General features: G+C 29.5%; 3 protein-coding genes across 11 annotated transcripts in view; 1 reads left to right on the top strand and 2 right to left on the bottom strand.

The window, feature by feature from the left end:
• Positions 1-5,027: 5,027 nt before the first annotated feature.
• Positions 5,028-13,757, bottom strand: LOC108693643 (DNA transposase THAP9). 3 transcript variants are annotated; one of them, XM_018202726.1, is made up of 7 exons: positions 13,710-13,757; positions 13,408-13,639; positions 13,069-13,171; positions 12,150-12,401; positions 6,512-6,673; positions 6,243-6,368; positions 5,028-6,121 (listed from the first exon to the last, which is right to left on the bottom strand). In XM_018202726.1, exons 2-7 carry the CDS (start codon positions 13,456-13,458, stop codon positions 5,583-5,585), a joined length of 1,233 nt encoding a protein of 410 aa, XP_018058215.1. In that variant the 5' UTR covers positions 13,459-13,639; positions 13,710-13,757; the 3' UTR covers positions 5,028-5,582. The 3 variants fall into 3 exon arrangements, with proteins under 3 accessions (XP_018058215.1, XP_018058381.1, XP_018058299.1); XM_018202892.1 differs by having other exon boundaries at positions 5,028-6,118; XM_018202810.1 differs by lacking the exon at positions 13,710-13,757 and having other exon boundaries at positions 13,408-13,526; positions 13,626-13,682.
• Positions 13,758-17,128: 3,371 nt separating this feature from the next.
• LOC108695103 (cytochrome c oxidase subunit 5A, mitochondrial) lies at positions 17,129-18,720 on the top strand. Its single transcript, XM_018204865.1, has 2 exons — positions 17,129-17,426; positions 18,279-18,720. The coding sequence occupies exons 1-2, from the start codon at positions 17,228-17,230 to the stop codon at positions 18,527-18,529; spliced, it is 450 nt and encodes a 149-aa protein (XP_018060354.1). The 5' UTR covers positions 17,129-17,227; the 3' UTR covers positions 18,530-18,720.
• Positions 18,721-21,825: 3,105 nt separating this feature from the next.
• Positions 21,826-24,342, bottom strand: part of LOC108694292 (DNA-binding protein P3A2) — a 10,774-nt gene continuing 8,257 nt past the window's right edge. For 3 of the 7 annotated variants that reach the window (XM_018203695.1, XM_018203704.1, XM_018203714.1), the window contains exons 7-8: positions 23,977-24,124; positions 21,826-22,270 (exon numbers count right to left, since the gene is read on the bottom strand). In XM_018203695.1, coding sequence (XP_018059184.1) covers positions 21,942-22,270; positions 23,977-24,124 — 477 coding nt within the window. In that variant the 3' untranslated portion in view covers positions 21,826-21,941. The remainder of the gene's footprint in view (positions 22,271-23,976; positions 24,125-24,342) is intronic. The other 4 variants (XM_018203746.1, XM_018203721.1, XM_018203730.1 and 1 more) reach the window with 3 other exon arrangements.

The raw sequence follows: 24,342 nt of genomic DNA, 5'->3' as shown, positions 1-24,342 counted from the left end.
TTCTTCAAATTCGTGATATTTGCTTGCTCGCTGATTGGTAACTATTAAGAGTTTTGTTCGAGTTTTTGTTCGTGCTTGGCCGATAATTTCATCGAATGTTCACGGAACGAAGAAATTGTAGAGTCCACTGGACGAACAATTGTATTTATTTCATTTTGTTCTAATTATTTTTAATTTTTGTTTTAATTATTTATTAAAAATTCGACGTTTTTCTTATACACTTAATATTTAATATAACTTTCTTTCTATGATTTATTATTAGACGCATCAGACTGAAAAAAGATTATTAAAGATGCGTTTGAGGAGATGCTATTAGTGTTTGTATCCTTGTTTTACGTCTAATAAATGATAAAATGACATAAAGTAGTCTCTCCGAACACATCTTAAAATTGAAAAATATGACACAGATTTTCACTACACAATAACAACGAATTAATTGAAAACATAAACAAAGAACTCGAACAAAAAAATACATAAATTAAAAAGGAAAGGAAAAATAAAGAATAATATCTTATCAATAATATCTTATTAATAATATCTAATATATATTACAAATGTGATTATAAAAAATCCGATTCAATCTTTTAATATTGAATCATGTATGTGCAATATGTTTTGTACCAGACTACGCATTGAAGATTGAAATTGAAAGATTGAAATTTGACCAATCAAAATAAAAAGAGCTAAAATTTCTTTTGTTCTCATTGATTAAATGTCAATCATTAATCTTTAATCTCAATCTTCAATGTGTAGTCTGATTCCGCTTTGAGATGTAATTTATTAAATTTTTGTTTGCATTACTTATTTCTCATTTATTTTATGTTTATCCCTGGTGAGAATTTTTCATTTTTTATAATTTTTCATATTTTAAATTTATAAAGATTTTTTCATGAATACTTTATAATTTCTCAAATTTTCTAAACTTTTTTAATTATAATGAGAAATCTTATTATATTCTAGGATTTCTCATTTTCATAAAGAGTTACACGACACTGCTACCAAAGGGAGCACAGCGAGTTAAATTCTCGAATTCAAAAATCATAAATTTTAATTTTTAAATAAGTCCCAAAGGACTCTAAAATGAAAGCATAATACTTTGTTTAGATAAATTCTACTGTTCATCTAAAAAAAATCTGTGTAACATTCAAAATTTTTCATTATTTTCTCAGCATTTCTAAAGAGTATTCCAATTCGCATGAAAAAAATCTAAGAAATTTTATTAAAAAGTTATAACATTCATACAGAAATTCTGAAAAGTTATCTAAAAAATTCTAAGAAAAATCTAAAAATTTTCTCAATTCGTATAAGTATTATAAGCCTTTTCTTTTTTAATAACATATAAATATGTTATATTTTATGTCATTATAAACGAATACAAAGCTCATAACAAATCATCGAAGATAAAGGATGATAATTTTTTTCAAGCATTAAGAAGCTTTATAAATAAAGAGCGTTAAAGATTGGAACGAAAGAGAAAAGAGCGAAAGATTACGAGTAAAAAATTATGCTTAAAAATTATTATACTTAAAAAATAAAAAAAAAAGAGTCAATGTTCAAAAAATTAAATGAAAAAAATTATAATTAATGCTGCATTAAAGCATTAATTATATTAATATATTGTACTTCAGATGATATCTTCCCTTTCACCGGTACGACCTTGACGAGGAAGAATTCAGTATCGCCCCGAAGTTATACATGAAAAAAATGCGTTTTTTTAAATATCTAAAAATTTTCGAATTATGAGTTATATCTAGCTAAACTTTTAAATACTTGAGCAAATTCATTATCTCCGTAAAAATCTAATGGTGGTTATTAACATATCCTGTTGCTAATTTAATTGAAAATGAATGAACCAATCGGTTCGTCGCATTTAGGGTACATCCACACGAATTTGCATAACCACATAAACATATGCATAAAGAAAATAATCTAATCGTATAAGGACGGGCGTCTTTATAACAGAAATGTGATTGGATAATTTTCTTTATGCATATGTTTATGCAACTATGCAAATTTGTCTGGATATAGACCTAGACCGGAATCAGACTACGCAAACGATTGAAACTGAAGATTGAAGATTGAAATTTGACCAATGAGGACAAAGAAACTCCTTTTATTTTGATTGGTAAAATTTATATCTTTCGATCTTCAACGCGTAAGCTGATATACTGGCTTTAAATCAGAATTAAAACAATAGGAGCTAAAATTCTTTTGTCCTCATTGGTCAAATTTCAATTTTCAATCTCATAGCGTTTTCGGCCCGACCGAATTTGCATTAACTTGAATTGGAAAATGCTTCGCTATTGGTTGACGTTATGCTCTACCAATAGGAAAGCGAAATATCATTACTTCAACCCAGGTTGATGCAAACTCGATTGGACCGAAAATCTGCAATGCGTAGTCTGATTCCGGCTTTGCTTCGAGACTATATAGATAGAATTCCAAGTAAACGAGAATAAATTGAAATGGATAAAAATGAATTTCGATATTTCCGAATTCGCGCTTCTGATTTTTTCGAATCCATTTGAATCCATGAATATATTTGAATTTAACATCTGATAAATAGTACATTTCGTATTTTAATTCACATTTCAATCAAAAAATACATCACATAGTTCAAAATTATAAAAATTCACACTTTTGTTTAAATAAAAAAAGTTATGACGGAAATATGTAAGTCCTGAATTTACATCTGAAGTACAGAACCGGCATTAAAACTGTAGGTCTTCATATGCTCAATTGAATGACAATTGAATAATCAGCGTGCACCACAAGCATATGAGAGAAATGTAATACAGGTCAGAGGCTTGACGTAAGAAAAAAAAAGAAAGAAGATTTAATATAACAATGAATAAATGTTAACATTAATTAATCAGTAAAAAATTAGTATAACAATATTACATTCAAAATGTAGTAACTTTACAAGTTGTAAATTTGAAAAGTTTGTATTATGCTTTACTCTTTGGTTTTTTGCAGAAATTTGTTTATTGGTGTTTTTAATTCATATGCAAGTACGTATATGTACTATAATAATATACTCATAGAATCTTTATATTTTGTATTTGCTTTTGAATCTTATCGGTTACTGTTTTGAAGATGGATCTTTTCGAAAAAAAGATTCTATGAAATATCTAAAACTCGATATTCGCTTTCACAACTTCATATAAATGAGAAGGACTAATTAATCGTCCTTTAGAAATGTAGTTAATCCAATCATTTTCTGAGTTAACTTTCAATAGAAATGTTCCCAAATCTTTATATTTATGCATAAATCTGTATGCTGATATAATTGGCAATGTCAGTGCTTCTTTTGTAACAGAGCCTTCCAACAGCATGCCCTTTTACGTTATGAAATCCCTCTTCCTTCTCATTCTATTAAGTTTCTGATTTCAAGAGACAGATCACAGTATCACACTATGATTCTGTAATCCGTCTTTGTAGATCAGAAATCTAATCGGAAGAAGAAGGAAGAAAGATTTCATATAACATGCCGTGCTCGAGTTGGAAAGTTCTATTCTATGACATCAACGACATCCAATATATCAATTTCATGCAATAATGTCTATTCTTCTAAGGAAGGGATATAATTCAAAGCATAGGCGACTGTAGAAGAAAAATGAACAGTGTATATATTAAAATTAAATATCGTAAGAATTTTTTTTGATGTTTTTTTTTTTTTACATTTTTGTATTTTGTATATTTTTTATTTTATTTTGTACGTTTTTAAAAAAATTTTCAATATCAGAATCATTTTAGTGTCTTCTTGTAAGTTTTTTGTACTAAAACTTAAAAGAGTTGTATGTAATCAATTAAGATTATTAAATGAACGTATAAGAATCTTATATAATTTGTTCATGAATCTCACCAGTAATCTTTAACGACCTTAGGAATCTAGAATGAATCATATACAGACATCTATATCGCAATGAAAAAATCTTGTCTTAGCCTTATGAGAAACTTTTAAAAAATAATTTCTTTACAAGATTATCTAAAAATATGGTAATTATTATATATATTATATATTCTGAATATATTATATATTCTGAAATGTTTCATGAAAGATCATTTATCAATTTTAAGAGACATAGTTACGAAATAATTTATTTTTTAAATTGATACAAGAATCTGGCATGAATTGTATATGATGATTGTAGCAATGAAAAGATCTTGTAAGGAATTCTTAAAAAATAATTTCTTTGCAGGATTCAAGAATATGATATTAATTATGCATGATTCCTAAGTGTTACATGAAAGATCATATATCAGTCTTAAAAAACATATAGTTACGAAATAATTTATCTTTCAAATTGGTGCAGAAATTTGGCATGAATCGTATACAACGATTTATATCGCAATGAAAAGATTTTAATTGCTAATTTAGCCTAATAAGATATTCTTAAGAAATAATTTGTTTACATCGCTCTAAAGTAATAAATTGATCATCTCAGTAAATTATTGAAGAAACAGAAACTGGATTAAATATATGAAATAAAAAAGAATTAAGAAAAAGTAAAAAAATTTGCTAGAATAATGAAAATAACTGAATAAAAGATCGAAACGTATATTATTCATTGTCTTAATGAATTGATAAATTATAATTTCGCTATATAATAACTGGCGTAGGCTTTTTATGATCTTTTCTAAAATTAAGTTTCCCAGCAAACGAGAATGGATTGAAATGAATTGAAATGGATTCAGATTTTCAGAAATATTGATTCATGAATATTAAAATGAATATTTTTCAATTCTGAATACATTTTTATTCATTTATAGGAATTGTATGGAGCATATCTCTATGCCTTTCAATCTAAAAATAATATTAGCTTTTTCTGTGTACACAAACACAATTGTGAATACTGTTCAATTCAAAATTTTGAATAGGAAATGCAGTTTTTCAATCCAATTGCATTCAATTGAATCTAATTGAATCCAATTGAATCCAATTAATTCCCCAAAAAAGTATTCGCTATTTAAAATACGCATTCGGATAGAAAAAAAATTTCAATCCATTTTAATCCATTCTCGTTTGCTGGGTTGATTTAACCGAGAAACCGTTATTTAATTTGTGTAAAAAAAATTAATTTTTACCAAAATGAATTCTTTTAAATCCCATTCAACTCCTTGCTTGTCCCATTCCATTTTATTTACTGGGATACGAGCAATAAATCACACAAAATACCAATAGTATTCTTGTAATATTTTCATAATGACACTCCAATTATATTCAAGTAACATGCATGTAAGGGCGAGTTCACACTTGGATGGAAAAGCGGAAAAGCAGAAGCGATCTAATTGGATCTCGCAGTAGTAGGCAGTACATTCTGCTTCTGTCGTTCCGCGATATTGGCTTCCGCTTTCCGTTTTTCCATCAAGGTGTGAATCCGAACTAAAAATCATGCTTATAAGATTCATATAACATGAATGTAAGATTCTGGATTTACTTGGTATTGCATGCGATTGTATATTCTTATACAAGCTTGTATTTCTGTCCGAAATTCGTATGTAAAAATTTTCTTAGAAGACCTTACAAATTTTTCTTATAAGAATTTGTAGCACATAAAGTTCTTATTCATATACTTTTTTTAATTTTTCAATACAACATACACATACACTTTCTCCTTACTTTCTTCAATTTGAACTTGGTTTGACAAATAAATTTCATCAAAAGAAGAAATTTCATCTGAGTAGAAAGCTCTCCTCATTTCTGTCATGCTTCGATTTTTTTTTTTCGTCATTGCTGATTCGTCTGTTAAGATGCCTTTGTCAATGTTGAAATCCGTTATCCATTTTCGAAGGGTTGATGTTGCAGGAAATTGTTTTGTTTTTCTCAGATACTTATAAGCTTTTGAGAGTACGCTTTTTAATGAAATTGCAGCTTCAATATCCTCCTTAGTCCAACGGATCTTCTGCGTCAGATTTAAAAATAATTCTATTTGTTCTGGCGTAAAAAACAGAGTTAACTTGTCCTGCATTTTCTGTATCAATTGCTTCTTGTACAATTTATCTTTTAAAGCTTGTTGACGTTTATGGGTTTCCGTTTCCGATCCAGATAAAGCTTTTGTTTCCAGAAATAAGGTTGCATTTCTATGTTGTAATTTCTGCATTTCCTGAGAGATTTCTGCTTCAGGCATAAAAGGAGAAATATTTTATTATATATGAAAAATAATTATATAAATAAATATGTATATTTATGTAAATAATAAGTAATTAAGAAACAACTGAAATGCAGTGATAAAATGTACCAATGTTAGGAACCACTGCAGTATTTAGCGCAGCTTGAGTTATACAGCTCGATGTGGAAGTCAATGCAGTACAATCTATACCTGGATTAAACGAGCAATGGGCAACGGGTTGTGCAACATCTACTTCTAAAAATATATTCAATACATAAGAAAACAAAGTACAAGACAAATATTATTGATATATATATTATAAAAATTATTGTTTGAAATTCTTTATAATAATCACTTTAAATGTTAAAAATGGACTATATGTATATAATGGACTATACCTAAATCGTTATCCATGGAAATTTTGTTGTCCTCTACAGCTATCAATGGAACTGCATCACGTTTGAGTTTTATTCGTACATTCCCAGATTTTCCAACGAAATCTTGTAACCACGATTTATCTTCAAATTGTGAAGGATGAAAATGTTTCGAACAGATACGAGCTAAATAAAAAAAAAATAAATAAATATGATAATGCTTGATGATTTGCAAAGCAATAAAAATCTTGATAACGATCAATAAACGAGCAAAAGAGATATTAGAATAGAAATAATTTAATTATAGTTAATACATAAAAATAATTCCGCAAATGTTTCTGTTAAGAAGTAATTTTACAAGTTTGATGTTAATTTTAAGTCTACAGGTTATTTGATAATGCAAACTGAAATCTATCGAAAAGCAGTCTTTCAATCATCGATTAATCTATATTCTTCTGTTCTATGTTGCGATTGTTTTTCGAGATTCGATGCTTGATGTTTAATTTAAATTTTGTCATGTGTGTATCACCTTATTCTAGATAATAAAGCATATATTCTGATGTCTACAGTAAAACCTGTGTAAATCATTAAAATAATTCAACAGTTTCAACTCACAGAGGCTTCATCAGTACGTATAAATACAATTAAATTAAATTAAATATTAACATCAACACATGTCATCTATAGTATGTCAAAATGAAGATATAAAAATAGCATTCGTCCTCTTTAAGATTATTACAATCAAAATAGTTATATTGTCCAAAAGAATATATAACAGTCAAACTAATTAAAATCCTTGTTTGACAGCGAGAATCGTGTTAGTCCTTTATGTGTAATATAAGTCAAGAAAATTGTTCTAAATCAAATAAATTTATCAATTATGAAAGTGGGTTATCAAAAAACTATTATAAAAAATAAAATATTGATTGAACTTATGTAACACAGTATAGTTAATAAAAATGATCTAACAATAATAACAATCAATAATAAATACTTGATAATCGTAAATTATTGATAATCGTATATTTAATAATCGTATTTATGATATAGTAATAGCTCAAATATAATTGACAAGGGAGGTTCACAACTGTCCGGAATTGATAAATCGATTTGATTCTCCATGAAATATGTTGTAAAAAATCTAAGAGATACATATTTTTTTATACATGCGCTAACTCATGTTTAAAGGATGAAACACTCCTTCGAAAAAAACCAATAATTTTCTTTCGAGGCGAATATCATCGGAAATATAGAAGATAGAAAAAAATGTTTTAAACAAAATTGTACAGTTTCAAGAATACTTTAAAGTTATAAAGAAAAAAGTTTTTTTTATTTTTTTGTTTAACAAAAATACCCCCACCATCCATAATTTTCTTAAATTTTCGATTTTTTTTTTACCAAATTAAAGATTATTTTTTTCAACTATGTGTAATAAAATTACATTACATTTTCGACATATCATTTTCGAGAATTAATTATTAATGCTTCTGTATATACGCTAACCATGCTCAGATACGTAATTGTCATCGGAACATCCTATCAAGCTAGAACACCAACATGAGCATGATCACATAAGACACACGGAGGATTTAGTACTCTTTTATGCTAATTTGTTGCTCTAATCCCGATTTTATTGCTCTAGCCGTTGAACAAGAAATCATTTTTCTGCTGGTTTTTAATAAAGTTAGAATACACATCAAAATAATAATAATAATAAAAATCTATACGCTATAATTTAGTGCTAATTATGTGCTTTTAACAATTTTCCTAGTTTCAATTTCGGTGCGCTACCTTTTATATCTGAAACAAACGCAATACGTGTATCGTACAAAAGAAAAGTACTAAAAATAATAGATATAAAAAAACACTCACTACAATTTAATGCTGATTATGTGCTCGTAACATAAACTAGTTTAAATTTCGAAGTGCTATCCTTATAAAGTTAGAATGCCCACAAAAAAAATAATAAAAAATAAAAAAAATCACGCTATAATTTAGTGCTAATTATAGTGCTTTTAACATACTCTAGTTTCAATTTCGGTGCGCTATCCTTTACACAAAAAAATCACATTTGCGGAAAACAATCTCTACACCATATATATCTCTTTTGCTATAAAATCAATCAGCAGGATTTCATGAAACTCTATGAAGTATCGTAATTTTTTTCAAATGTTTTTGCGTAAAGAGTAGCGCAAAAATTGAAGCACCAAAATTGAAACTAGTATGTTATAAGAACATAATTAGCACTAAATTATAGATTTTTTTTTATTTTTATTATTACTTTTTTAATGTGCATTCTTTATTAAAAGCCAGTAGAAAAATGATTTCTTGGTCAACGATTAGAGCAACAAAATCGAAAAAGTTTAGAGCAACAAATTAGCACAAAAAGAGCACTAAATCTCCGTGATTATGCTCATGTTGTTATTTTAGCTTGATAGACATGTTTCGACATGTTACGTATATAAGCATGAATAGTGTACGGAAGCGTTAAAAATTCTCGAAAATAATATGTCATAATGTAACTTTATTACACATGATTGAATTCGTAAAAAAATAATCTTTAATTTGGTAAAAAAAATTATCGGTTTTTTTCAAAGAGTATTTTATCCCTTAAATTTAAGTTAGTGCACGTATAAAAATATGTATGTCTTAGATTTTTGTGTTTTACAACATATTTCATGGAGAATCAAATCGATTTCGGAAATTGGATAGTTGTGAAACTTCTCTTGTGAGATAAAACTCGAATTATATGTTATATTATACGCAACTGTAATATAATCGCAACTGTAATGTGAAATTCGAATATGACTGAGATAAAACTCCGATTGTATATCATATTATACACAAAGAACCTTACAATGTTCTGTGTAATCCTAATCGTTATTAGTTAAAATTTTACAGTTAGTATGAGAGAAAGAGAACATTATTACTAACATGTGACAGTTCTTATAGAATGTCGAAATAAGCTCTATCCAACAACTCAGTACCTTTCATATAATTAATACTATTTTTTTTTTGTTCTTTTATATGAATCATCTCCCTTATTAATCTTTTTTTATAATTATTCTAATATTATTTCTAGTATTTTAACACTCTCCCGAAATCGAATGTGTTAGATTTTATGTTCTGAGATAACTGAGTGTTTGGAGAAATCCTTTATGTTATTATAATATTATTATAATATGTTTCTAGTTCGCAATTGTCTTTTGGTTTGTCCAACATATGAGACATCGCAATTTTTGCAAGAGATTTTATAAACAACATGATTATTATGTAATAATTCGATTTTATCTTTTTGAACTTTTATAAATTTATTCAATTCGTTCAGTGTGCAAAAATTATAGTTGCGGACTTGTTAATGAATCATGTTGTCCTTTCCAATACGCCACTGACATATGAGATCACCATGAAATCCTTTTTATTAATCGGAATATCTTTTATCGTTTTATCTCGTACAGATCTTATGTACGAATAATTTCTTTAATCTCCTATATAATCCCCTTAATAATATTGAAGATGAAGCCTAAAAGATAATCATTTTTCAGAAGCATGTTGATGCATAAATCAATTTTTTTTCATAAAACAGAGGATGAGATAATAAGATGGCATGTCTAGACCATAGGTATAGATAGTATCTATTTTTTGACTCTTTGGATGGTAAAGTGAAATGTCATCCAGAAAAAGTGTTTTTGTGATACCAATCTGTAATTATCTTATTATCCTTGATAATTAAAGAAATATTGAGAAAATAAATGCAACGGTTCTCTATCCATCGTGAACATCATCTTTCATGGTAATTGTTCATCTTTATGAACCACTAATAAGTCATTGACATATCTGAAATAAAATAATAGATCCAGTGTGCTCGAGACTTTCCTCTAAATCTTACATGACATATGATCGGCTATGATTGGCGACAAAGAAAAGTCCAAAGATCTGTTTATAAATACCGTTATTAAAAGTAAAATAGGTAGATGAAAGAACAAGTTTAATTGCAAATAGAAATTCTTCTTTTGGTAATTTTGTAGACACTTAACCTATGGTTGGTATTAAAAAGCTGAGCTCTTTTTAATACCAACCATTGCCAGATCCAAAGGAATGTTAGTAAAAAGAGATGCGACATCAAATGAAATAAGCATATCATTCTCATCCACAACCATACCTGAAAGTTTGTTAGCTAATTCAAAACTATTATTTACAAAATCCCTCGCCTTAGAAATGCTATCAGAGATTTTTTTTAAATCAATAATACTTTTAATAAATTCAATTTAATAAAACAAATCAACAATAATAAATTAAAAGGATTATGAGCCAGATCTATCTATCTCCCTTCAGACCTAAGGAGATCTTTGGTCTCACATATGAACCAGATAAATCGTTTAATATTTAAAAAGTAAAAATAATCATTGCAAGCATAAATATTATAAACATTATAAACATTATAAATATCTGATTTATTTATAATGTTTATAATGTTTATGTTTACAATTATTTTTACTTTTTAAATATAATATTAAACGATTTATCTAGCCCTTCTTAATTTCCTCTTGTTTTTATTATTCCTTCCTTCATAGTTTCATCCATATTTCTATCCTCTCTTATTTTCCTCCTCCTACCATTTTCCAACTAACTCTTACCTTCCTTCCTTTGAATGTCATTTTTGTGATTTCATTTTGTCTTGACATCGGGGGGAGACAAGATATTTTTACTTCTTTTCGCATTGTCTCTAAGTTTAAGGCACTGTGTGTATCCGAAACTCCTTTCATTTCAACTTTTTTTGACTTAAAGTATGTACATTAAAGTAAGGTATGTTACATTAAAGATATGCATATTTATTTTAGCTGTTTAGTTACTATATCTAACATAAAAAACTTTCTAGTCAATATAGAGATAAAAAATTTTTTGCAATCTTAACTCTTCACTAATTTTGCTGAGTATTATCTCATATATTACATTGTTTGTATGCTAGTCTTTAATGATTCATCTCGTTTTCTAAAAATTTGTTATATTATACTTTATATTCAGTTATATTATTTCAATCTTGCGCTATATTTTTATTTATATTACATGTTTTTTCTACAGGGTCATACTCATGTTTGCGTTCTTCATTCACTTATAATAAAAAGATTCTCATTCCTTTTATCAAATTGATACTAGAAGCATATAATAATTGACTGCAAGTAATTATCATTCGTGTCCTTCCCGTTATACATTATAATTGTAATGTTACAATAATTATTTTTATGTTATCATTTATCTTAAAGAGCGAAATATTTATTGTATTATGTTTTGTTTATTTTTCAACCGTTATTTATTATGTATGTTTTTATTATTGATAATGATCCGATCGCGTTCGAAACGTCTATTGCTAGCATTCTTTATTAAAATTTCAACTTAAAACATTTTCGTTTCCTTTTTGTTTTTTTTTTTGTACTTTCTACTTATCTACTGTTCTGTTTTTGTATAATAATTTTTGGTTCATAGCCCTCTTTTTTCTTTGTTTTTCTTTTAATTTATTATTGTTGTTGATTTTATTCGTATTAATATTAGCCATATTAATATTAATTTATATTTTAATAAATTAATTTCAATTACATTTTATTAATTACATTTTATTAATTATCGTGTGTTAATTACAAATCATACCAACGAATATACGTACCGAATTTAGAGTTAACATCTTCTTTGCATACAATTTTCCATTTTTCAATCATTTCCGTTTCCTTCGGAAATGATAAATAACTGATTTTTTGTCTTTTCGTATTCCATGAATTATTTTTACAATTTCGTACTGCACACGACGGCATCGTAACGATCAAATAAATAAAGGTGAAATTACATGCAAGCGTCGAATGTCGGGCATCTGCGCAGAAGATTGCGCAGAAGTTCGAATCTCCAGACCTCTGCACAGCTTCTTAACGCAAAATTATGAGAGGTTATGTTCTGATCATGAAGTATAGAGAATAGGAGGCCGAATTAGACTTTGAAAAGGTCAAAATCAGGTTTCTGAATTAGTATTAGTAGTGCTCAATAGGCGGCGTTCGAATCGCAAACATTCTCATATAAGCTTACACAACCGAACACATAACCTAAAAATAGAGACATTATTCTTTTCATGCTCTGACAATAATAGGAAGATATAAATTGTCATTAAAATTGAATGAAATGAAGAATGGAGCGTTCTTCATGTAAAATTGATATGACCTACTATGCAAACTGCAAGAACGGTGTTAGAATTGTGTTAAAATTCCTCTAGTAAGAGTTAAGACATAAGAGCGGAAGAATGCCATTGCCAGTGTCGGTCGGAAACAACACAATTTAACAGAGTAAAGGTGTAGCCACAATAAAAGAAGTAAGGAATAAAGAATAAAGATTTCAACCTATCAGAAATCGGATACAATGGAATACACGTTTCTAATAAGTTGATATTGTTATTCCTCATTTCTAATTACCTTCTTTTTATTGTGGCTATACTATAAGGGCTGCGTTCAGATTCTCCACCCAATCCAGACACTCAGAAAGCATTCAGATTCCTTTTGAGTGCCTTTATTGAGTGTTTAGGTGAATGTTCAGATTCCTACCTCTATCCACCAGGGAGGATGGAAAAACTACCCGGTTCCTTGAGGGTATGGGTAGTGCTGTGTTAAAGACTTCCTGTGCTATCCCAGCATGTTTGACGTGCATCTATATGAAAATTTAAATTTCAGGTTATGTCTGTGTATTATAAACAGTATAAACCATAATTCAAAGGAAACCAAATATTTTATTAAGTTTTACAGGTCGTATTTAGATATTGGTAAGATATTTATCGTATATCTTTTATCATTATTATATACGTATTATTTATATACATATATTTTAATTATTTATATATAATTATATGTAAATTATATGTAATTCATATTAAATCTGATATTTACATTACTATTTACTGTAACTGATGCCTGTAGGACACTTGTTTTAGAATGCATTCAGATTCCCAAACCACTTTTCGCTAGGCTCCGCCCACTCCAGTTATCCAGCGATTCCGGTGAAGAATCTGAACACAGATCTGAACCTTGATCTTGATAATCCGATTTCGCGTTCGCGCCTTCTATATCATGAAACAGTTGCACACATCAATTCACAGATTTATTACCACATTGAAAGTATCTGCAAATGGCAGCATTTAAAAGGACTCAAAATCTGATCAATCAAGTGTTCCTCATGCCTTGATTTTTACCTCCCTACTAGAGGGACTTTAGGTGTCGTGGAACGAAAGCAACATCTTGATCGAACTAATTCAAATGACTACTTTTGACCACGCTATTTGACGGCCTCGTCCATATAAGTTCGATCTCCTATTCTCTATACTCCATGGTTCTGACTACCATTCTCTATACTACATGGTACACTACCATTTTAACATATAATGCTGAAAATTTATATTTATTTACATTATATAATGTAAACCACAAAATTCTATTATTAATGTATCTCGCACATTAAATTTAATTTTAGTAAAATTAATAAATTTAATAAATTAAAAAATTAATAAATTTCTGCTCATGCTTTAAGAACGCTCAACGCTTAATGCTACTATCTAAATTGTAAAGACATCTTAACACATCTATATCACCGGGGTGCGTTCCAAAACTTGAAACGCTCTGTTAAGCCGATTCTATAGATTGGCGACAGCCAATCTGAAGCTTGCATTTGAAATTAAGGTTTCATATTGGCTGTCGCAACAAACTTGCGATCAGCTTGCAATTAATGTAGAACTGACTTTACAGACTAAGAATTTGATGACACAAGTCGATATAAATTGATATAAGCGTCATTTCCTTGTTGACATTCAGAAATTGAATGACAAAGACAGAACGACACTTGTCGACTTACCTCTACTGTATATCGGGTGCTTTCCATTTGATGATACAAGTCGACTATATCGACTTGTATCATCAAATAGAAAGCACCCAATATACAATAGAGGTAAGCAGCGTCGGCACCTTTGATCTTTTTGACAATTTTGAGACGAGTTTTCAGGATCCGCCGTGTCTTCGATGACCAAATATCATCATATCAGTAGTATTAAGCTGACTTTTCATACGCAGCACGTTGCAGCAACAATTCGTAACTATTGGTTACAAATTTTACATGAGATGACGCACTTTCGACGCAAAATACATTTTGCTGAGTCTCATTGAACCAAACGAACAACAAACAGCAAAGAATTCGAAACCAAGAAAGTTTGCAATATTTGCAAAAAATGTAAAAATTGAATACATTTATAATAAGTATAATAAGTACATTTTTATTAAGATTTGAAGTGATGGAGATATTTTAAATTCTAAATAATTACCTGAAATGATATTTGTCCAAATTGTAACTGCACAGTTGCTATATAATCACAAGTTTTTAGCTTTTTAAGTTTTTCCTATTAAGGCTGCATTCCGTTTCATGTATGATGCGTATTCTGCATTACTTAGCCTTGTGATGATAACAAGGATAAATGATGCATCATGCGCATCATGCGAGAAACGGAACGCAGCCTAATCCTTTTCGACCTGAGCAAATAAAAGACACATATTTGAGATTAAACTTTAATACATATGCTGTTGCCGTTATTCTTTTTCATGCGCAGCAAATGCAGCAAAAGCAATTGAAAAATTGCATCACGTGACATTTTTGCTATTGCAACGTGCTGCGCATGAAAAAACATCTTAATGGCACTTAAATTATGGACTCTGCTTTCGGTATTAGTGCCACTAAAAATGTAGCCGCTAATGATGCGCAAGCAAATCTACGCGGTTGAAATCAGGATCTTGTCCTTACTATTACTGACAAGATACTATTAAAGACCATCAATCTTGGATAAATTTTTAGTGCAATATACAAAGAACTCTAAGGGCTTGGAGGTAATTGAAGAACGCTAATTATCGACAATTGATATAAATTTGCTATTATAAATATTTGGCTCATATATTATTAGGTGTAGTAAAAAGAAATTCATTATTTTTACATGAAATTGAATGGAAAATTAAAATTAAATGCATTGATGATTTTTTATTACATAAATGTTCCATAAATAAATATACATACTTGTAAAGTTATAATATCCATATGTTGCAGAAAAATTATAATTTTTTCTCTGCAATTATTATTTCTGTTGATCAACTTTGACGATAACACTGAAATCATAATTTTAAAGAAAAATTAAGTATTATTAAGTTCTAAATGCATAAATATGTCTACAAAAGTAATAAATCATAAAATTAGTACAATATTATCAGTTTTTAATTCTTAATCACTTCAATATTCACAAGAACGTTGAACTCCGATAAGGATATTGGTTTTTAATAATATTTCGTCGGTGTTACTGTATATCCATGGAGTAATAAGGGGTTTCGCACAATAAAAGAAACAAGGAACAGAGAATAAAAATTTCAATCTATCAGAAACTGTATTCCACAATACATGATTTCTAGATTGAAATTTTTTATTCGCTGTTCTTTTTATTGTATAAAGTCCTAAAGAAGGAGACCAAACTCAAGAGGTCGGTCACGAAAAAAGTTAGCTCGAAACACGGTATAGGAAAAGCCATAGAAAATTCGACAGATATGATTTTAGTGCCATCACGCCTTACAGGTATTGACACATGATCGCAAGTATCGCAAGTCACATATGTATCTACCCATACATCTACATGCAAACATACATACATTCGTGCGACTGTGATTACGTGATAGTCAATACTTCTAACTTTTCCCGCAAGGTGATGGCACTAAAATCACATCTATCGGATTTTTTATGAATTTTCCTATATCGTGTTTTGAGCCAACTTTTTTCGTAATCAGTCACTTGATCTTCTTCTTATTAAACGGGAAGCACACTCTTGTGTAACGCATAAAACATGAGGCATAAAAAAATGAACAGAGTCCTTTATTTCCTTTCTTTCCATAAAATAAAGGATTCTGATTGGTTTATTTTCTTATGCTTCATGTGTTAGAGGCTCCGCACAATAAAAGGAACAAGGAACAGAAAACTGAGAATAAGAATTTCAACCTAATCCTGCACACAGAATGCGGCAATACTTGCCGCGCGACAGAAATTGGCGTGATAGCCAATCAATCTTGCTTGCTCGGAAATAATATTATAGTTACATAATTTCCACCGCGCAACAAAAATTGAACTCAATCCAACTTTTGCCGCGCGGCGGAAGTAATACATTTCTAAAAGTTTGCATAGTGAGGCCGACTTAAGAACACATACCCGTAATCATAGTCAGATCTTGTACTTAAGCTTCCTTAAATTTATCTTTAGATGCAGCCAATAAAATAATTCATGGAGCTTGACTATGAATACGGGCAATAGAATTATTGGTTAGTGCGATAACTTCCGCCGCGCGGCAAACTTTACCGCGTTCTGTATACAGGAATAAAAAAAACAGACCTGAGATTGAAAGTTGAAAACTGCAAATTATAGAGTAGAATTCGATCAATTGGAACAAAACTAATTAAAATAATAATTAATTAAAAGATTAAAATTATAGTTATCTGATTAATCCGAATCTTAAAATACGCGCCGTTATCACTCGTAATCGGAAGCGGCAGATCACGTCATCTAGTGAAACTTGCTGCAAACTGCAAGCAATTCGACTAATTTGGACGATCGACTTCCGTCGTGGCCGATTTACGCAACAGACAGATAATCAGTCTGCTCATATAAGCGTTTTTCGTGCGAGATTTTCAGCGAGAAGAAATGTTGCGCGTCGTAGCGACACGCGTGGCTTCAGCAGCGCGCATCGCGATTATGCCGCAGATCTCCATCGTCGGCACGCAATGCATCAGAGCTACTCATAATGAGACCGACGACGAATTCGATCAACGATACGTGAATTTTTTCAACCGCAATGATATCGATCACTGGGAGATCCGAAAAGCCATGAACGATCTGGCTGGTAAGCTCGCGTTAATTTAATTGCCTCTGTTGACAAATGATCTAAATCTTAGACTATTGAAATATGACACCTCATACTGATGATGATTCTCTTATTGCAATTTTTATCTATCCGTTGTAGACACGAGAAGTAGTGAAGTAAAACGCGGCTGTTCTTTTCAGATTGCATTTTATTTTGTATTGTGTTTGCCTAAACAATGTTCTGGTACATACCATCGAATGTCTCTTTAGTCACAACTTCTATTAAAGTTTTATTAAAAACTTCTATTATAAAACTTGTATTAAAAAGTAAATAGGAAGATATCTTATTTGGTCTGAGCTAGATCTTAATATTTAATAATATTTTAGTATTTAGTGAATTTATATACAGAATTGAATGTGTGTATAATTTCATACTGAAATATTAAGTATTAAGATCTAACTCCAGATCAAATAAGATATTTTCCTACTTATTATTTGTATCATTTATATATCAGTCTAATGTCATTGATTATTGCTTATGTTTAAGTCCTTTAAACTTCTATTAAAATTTCTTTGGAAGTTATACTTAAGGAACAACTTTTCCATCTATGTATTTGCCTTTCCGAGATTCATATTGCTATGAATGTTTTATTTTTAATCATTAATTCAAAAAGAAAATAGATTTTTCTTGAATTATCATTTAAATTTACATTTGAAAAACCAGACATTGATGATATTCTATTATAAAACAGAAAGAAGCTATTTATTTTTATCATGCAAGTATTTTTTTAATCAGGTAATTGCAAAGACTATCTTTATTTTATATTGACTTATTATAAATGCACATCCATATATCAATTGTAAAATAACAAATTCATTTTGTTTTGTTTAGGTATGGATCTTGTGCCAGAACCAAAGATCATATGCGCAGCATTGAAAGCTTGCCGAAGGTTAAATGATTTTGCTCTCGCCGTAAGGTTCATAGAGTGTATAAGAGATAAAGGTGGCCCACATGCTGCTCAAATCTATCCTTACATTCTTCAAGAAATCAGACCCATCTTGGACGATCTAGGTATCAGTACACCCGAGGAGTTAGGATATGATAAGCCAGAATTAGCTTATCCAGAAATACATGAAATGTAATGGACTAAAAATATACTGTATAAGTCCTAGTATTTATATATTCGTAACTGCTCCCTCAGATGCAAACATTGAGAATAATTTGTTAGTTAAATTGAATTAGACATGTATGCATTCCCAGCAGCATTGTTGAATAAATAACCACAATTGTAATTAATGTCTGTTAATAAAAAATCAAAACTTAATATTATATATAAGATATGCCAAAATTTTGAGATTTAATTTTAAAGATATATAAAGACTGTTGAATCTTAATCTTTTTTTTTCTTTGTGTTTCATGTCCATAATATGAACAATTGAAATATATATAATAATAATAATATATAGCACAATTGTATTAATTACTTTTAATTTCGCATAATTGCAATAGACGTATGGAGGCAAAAACTACACGTGACAACTTATTTACACATTATATGATGGAGAGATTGGGAGATATACATCAGCAGTCATATACACATATGTCTATAATTATCTAAAGTCGTAATACATATTTTTTTCTTGCTTTTCAAATGACATCCAACTTAATTTATGCTTGGTATGTGCTTTGTTACAAACAACGGAGGGAAAATATAATATGTTTATCTTACATATGAGTACTGATATATTACATCATTAATGCAGTTTTGCCCTGAATATTTAAAAAAAAACGCAACAATTATTATCTAGTCATTATGATACGCTTTTAATAGTATTTACCACTAATTTCAACTACTTTTCCCTATAATGTTATAAAAATCTCTTTAATATTATTACACATGATTTCAAGGGCAATTTGTTGTTTCAATATTACGATCTTTGGAATCAAGTATTGCTTTGCAATACGTATAACATGCTATGCATTATCCAATTTACAATTGAATAACTACAACTGAATGATATCATTTTAATCATTCTACATGTAACGTAGATATGTAATATAATATGTAATGTAGATTATACAAAAAAAAGATAAGAGAATAGAAGTGTACAGTTAAAAAAGTAGTCATTTCCGATAATCCGAAAGATAATCCTACAATTTGTCACCGCAACATTGAAACAAGATTGCACGCAAAAAATACACTTTTCGTCACTTTAAATATATTATATAAAAATGGGAGCGATGATTTTAAATACCACGACACAGTTCAACTATTTAGTGTAAAATAGAATCGATTATTTTTGATTACCTTCAAGTGGAATGAAGGACAGTATATATGTGTGTATGTGTGTTGTGAATCCTGGTTTTTACAATCGCATATCCTCCTCTTTCGAAAATCAATTTACATACATTGTAATTCTATATTTTTCGAAATCAAGAACACATAAAAGTAATCTTTTGTACAAATATAATCAGATTTTTTCCTCGTTGATGAAAATCAAATAACGGCTTGTTATTGATTGATTATGCTAATCAAAGCAAATATATAGTGCAATATAATTCTCATAAAATATGATTATGGACACACGCCTTTCGTTGGTGTGTATTAAAACTGCAAACTGTCTGTATATTATTATGCTTTCTTAGTTATGAAAAAACATACATCTTACTTTCTATTTGTACCCGTCAGAAATGCTTAACTCTTTTTTTTTTTTCATTATTTCTACTATCGCGATCCTTTATGTATTATATATATAATAGCCTGTTTTTGGCATGTCTTGACTATTTAGAAGAAATTCCAAGATGTCAAATTCCAAGTGGTCAAGAAATGCTCATGAGAAACGTCCATGTCTGTATTATATATACTGTTACATATGATAAGAAAGTCATCTTGATAATTTTTTTACGATTCGATCAGACTGAACTTCGAGCTCAAATATTTGACCATGCAATTTATTTGACTCTATGTATGAGCCTTGTTTATTAATTATTTGATATAGAGGACCCTCCAATAACTTTGACCTTGACATATGTATGGCTCTGAGTGACAAATGGACAAATTTTAGCCGTTGCTCATTGTTCCTAAAAAAGTTACTAACAAAAAAAGTTCATCAATAAAATTTAACTTTTAGATTTTACACACGATTTTACACACGATTTTACACACGATTGCGCTCTGATGAAACAAATTCCCTGCTTTAACAGCGCAAAATATTTTCTTATATAATTTCTTATATAATTTTTCTTGTATGATTTTGTTGCCTCATCGATTTCGACAATAATTCCTTTTCCATCAATTTAATTTTGTTTGTTAACTATTGATTCATGAGTTAAGAAGCCAGATTATTTTGTAATTAAATATTTATTAAAATAGAGAATTTTTAAATAAGTATAAGTTTTCTGTTTCAAACATATAAATATTTTACTTCAAAAACACAAATTTTCTGCTTTACAAATAATTGACATTGTTCTCGATTTATGTAGTTTTATCAAGTTATTAAATTATATAAATTACCTCTCTAAAAGTAAAAGTTAATCCAGTCAATTGCTGTGTGTGATGATATATTTGGTTTTTTTTTAGGAATGTCTGTGTACAAATTTTTTGCGTTAAAACCACATTTTTTTTAATGAACTTTTTTTGTTAATGACTTTTTAACGAACAATGAGCTAAAATTTATTTATTACCTTAACAACATATGTCAAGATCAAGATCATTAAGATCCCTTATAACTAAATAATTACTTCTTGTTTTTATCCATAAAAATACATTTTTTTTTATAGAAGGTCAATTAGGAATATAAAAAAAAATTGTTTTTCTTGTTTTTACTTTTAAGGATCTGTAGGGAAGATTTGTGTGTCTTCATTAAATTTAAAAAAAGATCATCCTGTGCCGTTAACAAAAAACTGAATAAATTATTTCTGCTATTACTGTGGAAATAATCGAGCTTCATGATAGATTAATTTATGAAATTAAGTATAAACATTTTCATATAAATTGTTTCCGTAGAAATTTTCTGTAGAAAATATTAACAAATTAATAAAAGAATAAGTCTTTGGTGTGTATTCCTATGTATCAACCTGGCTACAAGACTAGAAAATATGTGCTTAACTCACGCAGTACTGGAAAATACACAAGTATCGGTGATTTATGATTTTCCAGTAAACGGTGCGATAGATAATTATCTTCGAAAACAGACGCATTCACCTGGTACGACAATAGACCTCTTTGAAAATTAATACTATATCCGAAAAATTGGATTGCAAATGAATACTCTCAAGCGTCTATGATGTATCTTGAGTACAAATATGACTAATCTTAATTCGATCAATTTCGCACTCATTCATTCTTATTTTCAAATACAACCGCTGTTCAATGACGCAATCAGTAAGATACGTTACACAGAACAGTGACTCAAAGAGAAAAAGAAAACACAACACCAATCGTTACTAATTCTTTCATACATTTATCCCTTCCGTATATCACCGTGATACACTGATAGCATGTACAGATAGTACGGAGCGATTCTTTTAGATTAACTAGATTACACTTAACGTTTATTCTGGGCTAGACACAGTTTGTTGTTGTTGACTGTCCTCATCCTTAACCTCGGCCTGCATGGTCTTTGTCAGAACGTTGGCGTCTTTTAACGATATTACTTGAAGAACCTGATGTTCTCCAGCGGCATTTATCATCGTCATGGGATGACCTTGTATAGTAACAGCCTCGATGGTAGTATCTCCATTTCCTGATTCGACCTTGGGTACTTGAACCATCGGCGTTACCACCTGCATCGTACCATCGCTCTGTATATTGGCCACCATAGTTTGATACATACTGGCAGACACTGGCACTGTGATCACTCCTGAGACTGATACAGGATATCCTGAAACAAACGTATAATAAGCGTTCCATGATCGACTCATAACGAGCCAATTGCATTTGTATTGCAAACTAGAAGATGATAAAAGAAAATGGTAAACAAATATCTCAGATAAATTATACTCACAATGCGACAACGTCAAGAAGCTGTTTGCAAAGCGCTAAAACCGAACCAATACGGTCTGTGCACGATAAAAAGTGGTGTTGTTCTCACTACGCATTCTTCATTCGACAATTTTAATTTCTATTTAAATTTCTATCATAACAATCAATAACTACTAGTTTACGATACAAAAGAACATCCATTGGATTACTAATCCTTAATTTAACGCGTCTTTTATTTTTTCATAACTGGCATGACATGGTCTGTCAGATCACTGTAATTATTCACAAATGAAAAAAATATCAAAACAAAATTATTCATGTTATAGAGTGCAAGATAAATAGAGGATATTGGTTTCTGAAGGATAAGGAAAACAAAAGGAATGAAACAGAGATCTGCGAGATCGCTGTGTGCCAGTTGAAATCTGATAAAAACAAAATCGCATATTATATAAATATTGAACAATTTAAAGACGCAGAAATAGTACCATTTAATTAATTAAAGGATGCGCTCAGAAAGAACAGATATACTTGTTATGATCCAATAATTCTTTGGTATGCCTCTTTAACTTAACGTAAAATCGATATTTATCTAAGAAAATTAAGGCGTTTATGAGGGATAGCGAGTGTTTAAGCCGTTTGCAGAAATAAAAATTTCAGATCACACAATTCACATGACACTTTCGAAAAACATATAATAAATGTTAGCACTAATATGTTACTTATTTCAAGCAGCTTAAACACAGGCTGCTAACACATAATGTATAAAAAATAATGGTACGTCAACAAAAAATACTCTATGTACAGCAAGTTTATTTCTTTTCGTTTAATTAAAGTCAGTAAACCAATCTTCAATAGAGTAAATATAATCGTTACAACAGTTTCTTCCGTCATCGTAATTGCGATAGCGGATTGTTTTAGCAATTGTTGAGTTAAAAATTTTAAGAATCCAATGGCAATATATTTCCTTTGCAGTCACTTGTACGTACATTTTTTGTTTGTTGTAAAAGTTTCTAGAAGTACTGCAATAATTCTTACATACAGATATTATAATAATAGAATACATAATAGTACTTTGTACACAAATACGTGTCACGTCCATGTAATCGCTGAACAATAATATCTACATGCATATTATATTATAAATAAATGCTGTTATCTTACTTAAAATTTTTCAAAATCAAAATAAAATAACAAATAGTAATGTATGAACATGTATAAACATGTATAAACATGTACTTTATACAATTTATACACATTTCGAAGTGCAAATATTTGCAATTAATACTTTTACACGATTCTCCGTGTTATACATTACATGTAAGCGCACCATGGATTCTCAAAGAACAAAGTTTCAAATTAAGCTGTGCATAGCTCCATTTATATAAAATTACTCTAGATCTCTATATATACAATACGAGGCAAATACATTAACTAGTCCAGATCCTACTTCGTAATACAAAGTAGTATAAACACATAGAGACATGATTCTTGATTGGAGCATAGCAGACAGCATGCAAAAAAAGATCCGGGACCAATAAAAAACGAGTCACTGTTCAAGTAGTTCCTGGCCGGCGACAGTGCAGAGCCTATAAAAAACTGTTTTACCGTGTCCGTCTTCCCCAGTAAGGATGATCTGGCCATCTTGACCTAACGTCGCTTCTGTGACAGTGTTCAAATCGACAGCCACACTAGCACCTTCTGTGCTACCGGCTACTTCCGCTAGTGCCTGAACATCTCCTTGACTCGTATGAATCTGAATGCAATCAAAAATGATGTTATTGTACATGACTTGTGTTATACAATATCATATTGGATAAATTTAACAATTTTCCTTTTCTATTTTTTTTTTAAATATTAAGACTATTATCACATTTAGTATTATCTGTAGTATAGGTTCGATGATTTTTTATTATTATTATAATCTGATATTTTGTTAATATCTATTTAATTTCTATTTATTATTATATATTC

This window comes from Atta colombica, unplaced genomic scaffold (assembly GCF_001594045.1).
Source record: "Atta colombica isolate Treedump-2 unplaced genomic scaffold, Acol1.0 scaffold1, whole genome shotgun sequence".
In the NCBI taxonomy this organism is placed as follows: domain Eukaryota; kingdom Metazoa; phylum Arthropoda; class Insecta; order Hymenoptera; family Formicidae; genus Atta; species Atta colombica.
This window is presented reverse-complemented; position numbering and strand designations above follow the sequence as displayed.

Bases quoted from the DNA above. Each gene is read 5' to 3' on its own strand.
- LOC108693643 (XM_018202726.1), bottom strand. From the start codon at position 13,458: ATGCATTCTAAAACAAGTGTCCTACAGGCATCAGTTACAGTAAATAGT. The intron at 13,172-13,407 runs GTAAATATCAGA...ATTTTCATATAG, and splicing joins CAGTTACAGTAAATAGTAAT to ATGCACGTCAAACATGCTGG. The intron at 6,674-12,149 runs GTACGTATATTC...TTTTTTATTTAG, and splicing joins AGATGTTAACTCTAAATTCG to CTCGTATCTGTTCGAAACAT.
- LOC108695103 (XM_018204865.1), top strand. From the start codon at position 17,228: ATGTTGCGCGTCGTAGCGACACGCGTGGCTTCAGCAGCGCGCATCGCG. The intron at 17,427-18,278 runs GTAAGCTCGCGT...TGTTTTGTTTAG, and splicing joins AGCCATGAACGATCTGGCTG to GTATGGATCTTGTGCCAGAA.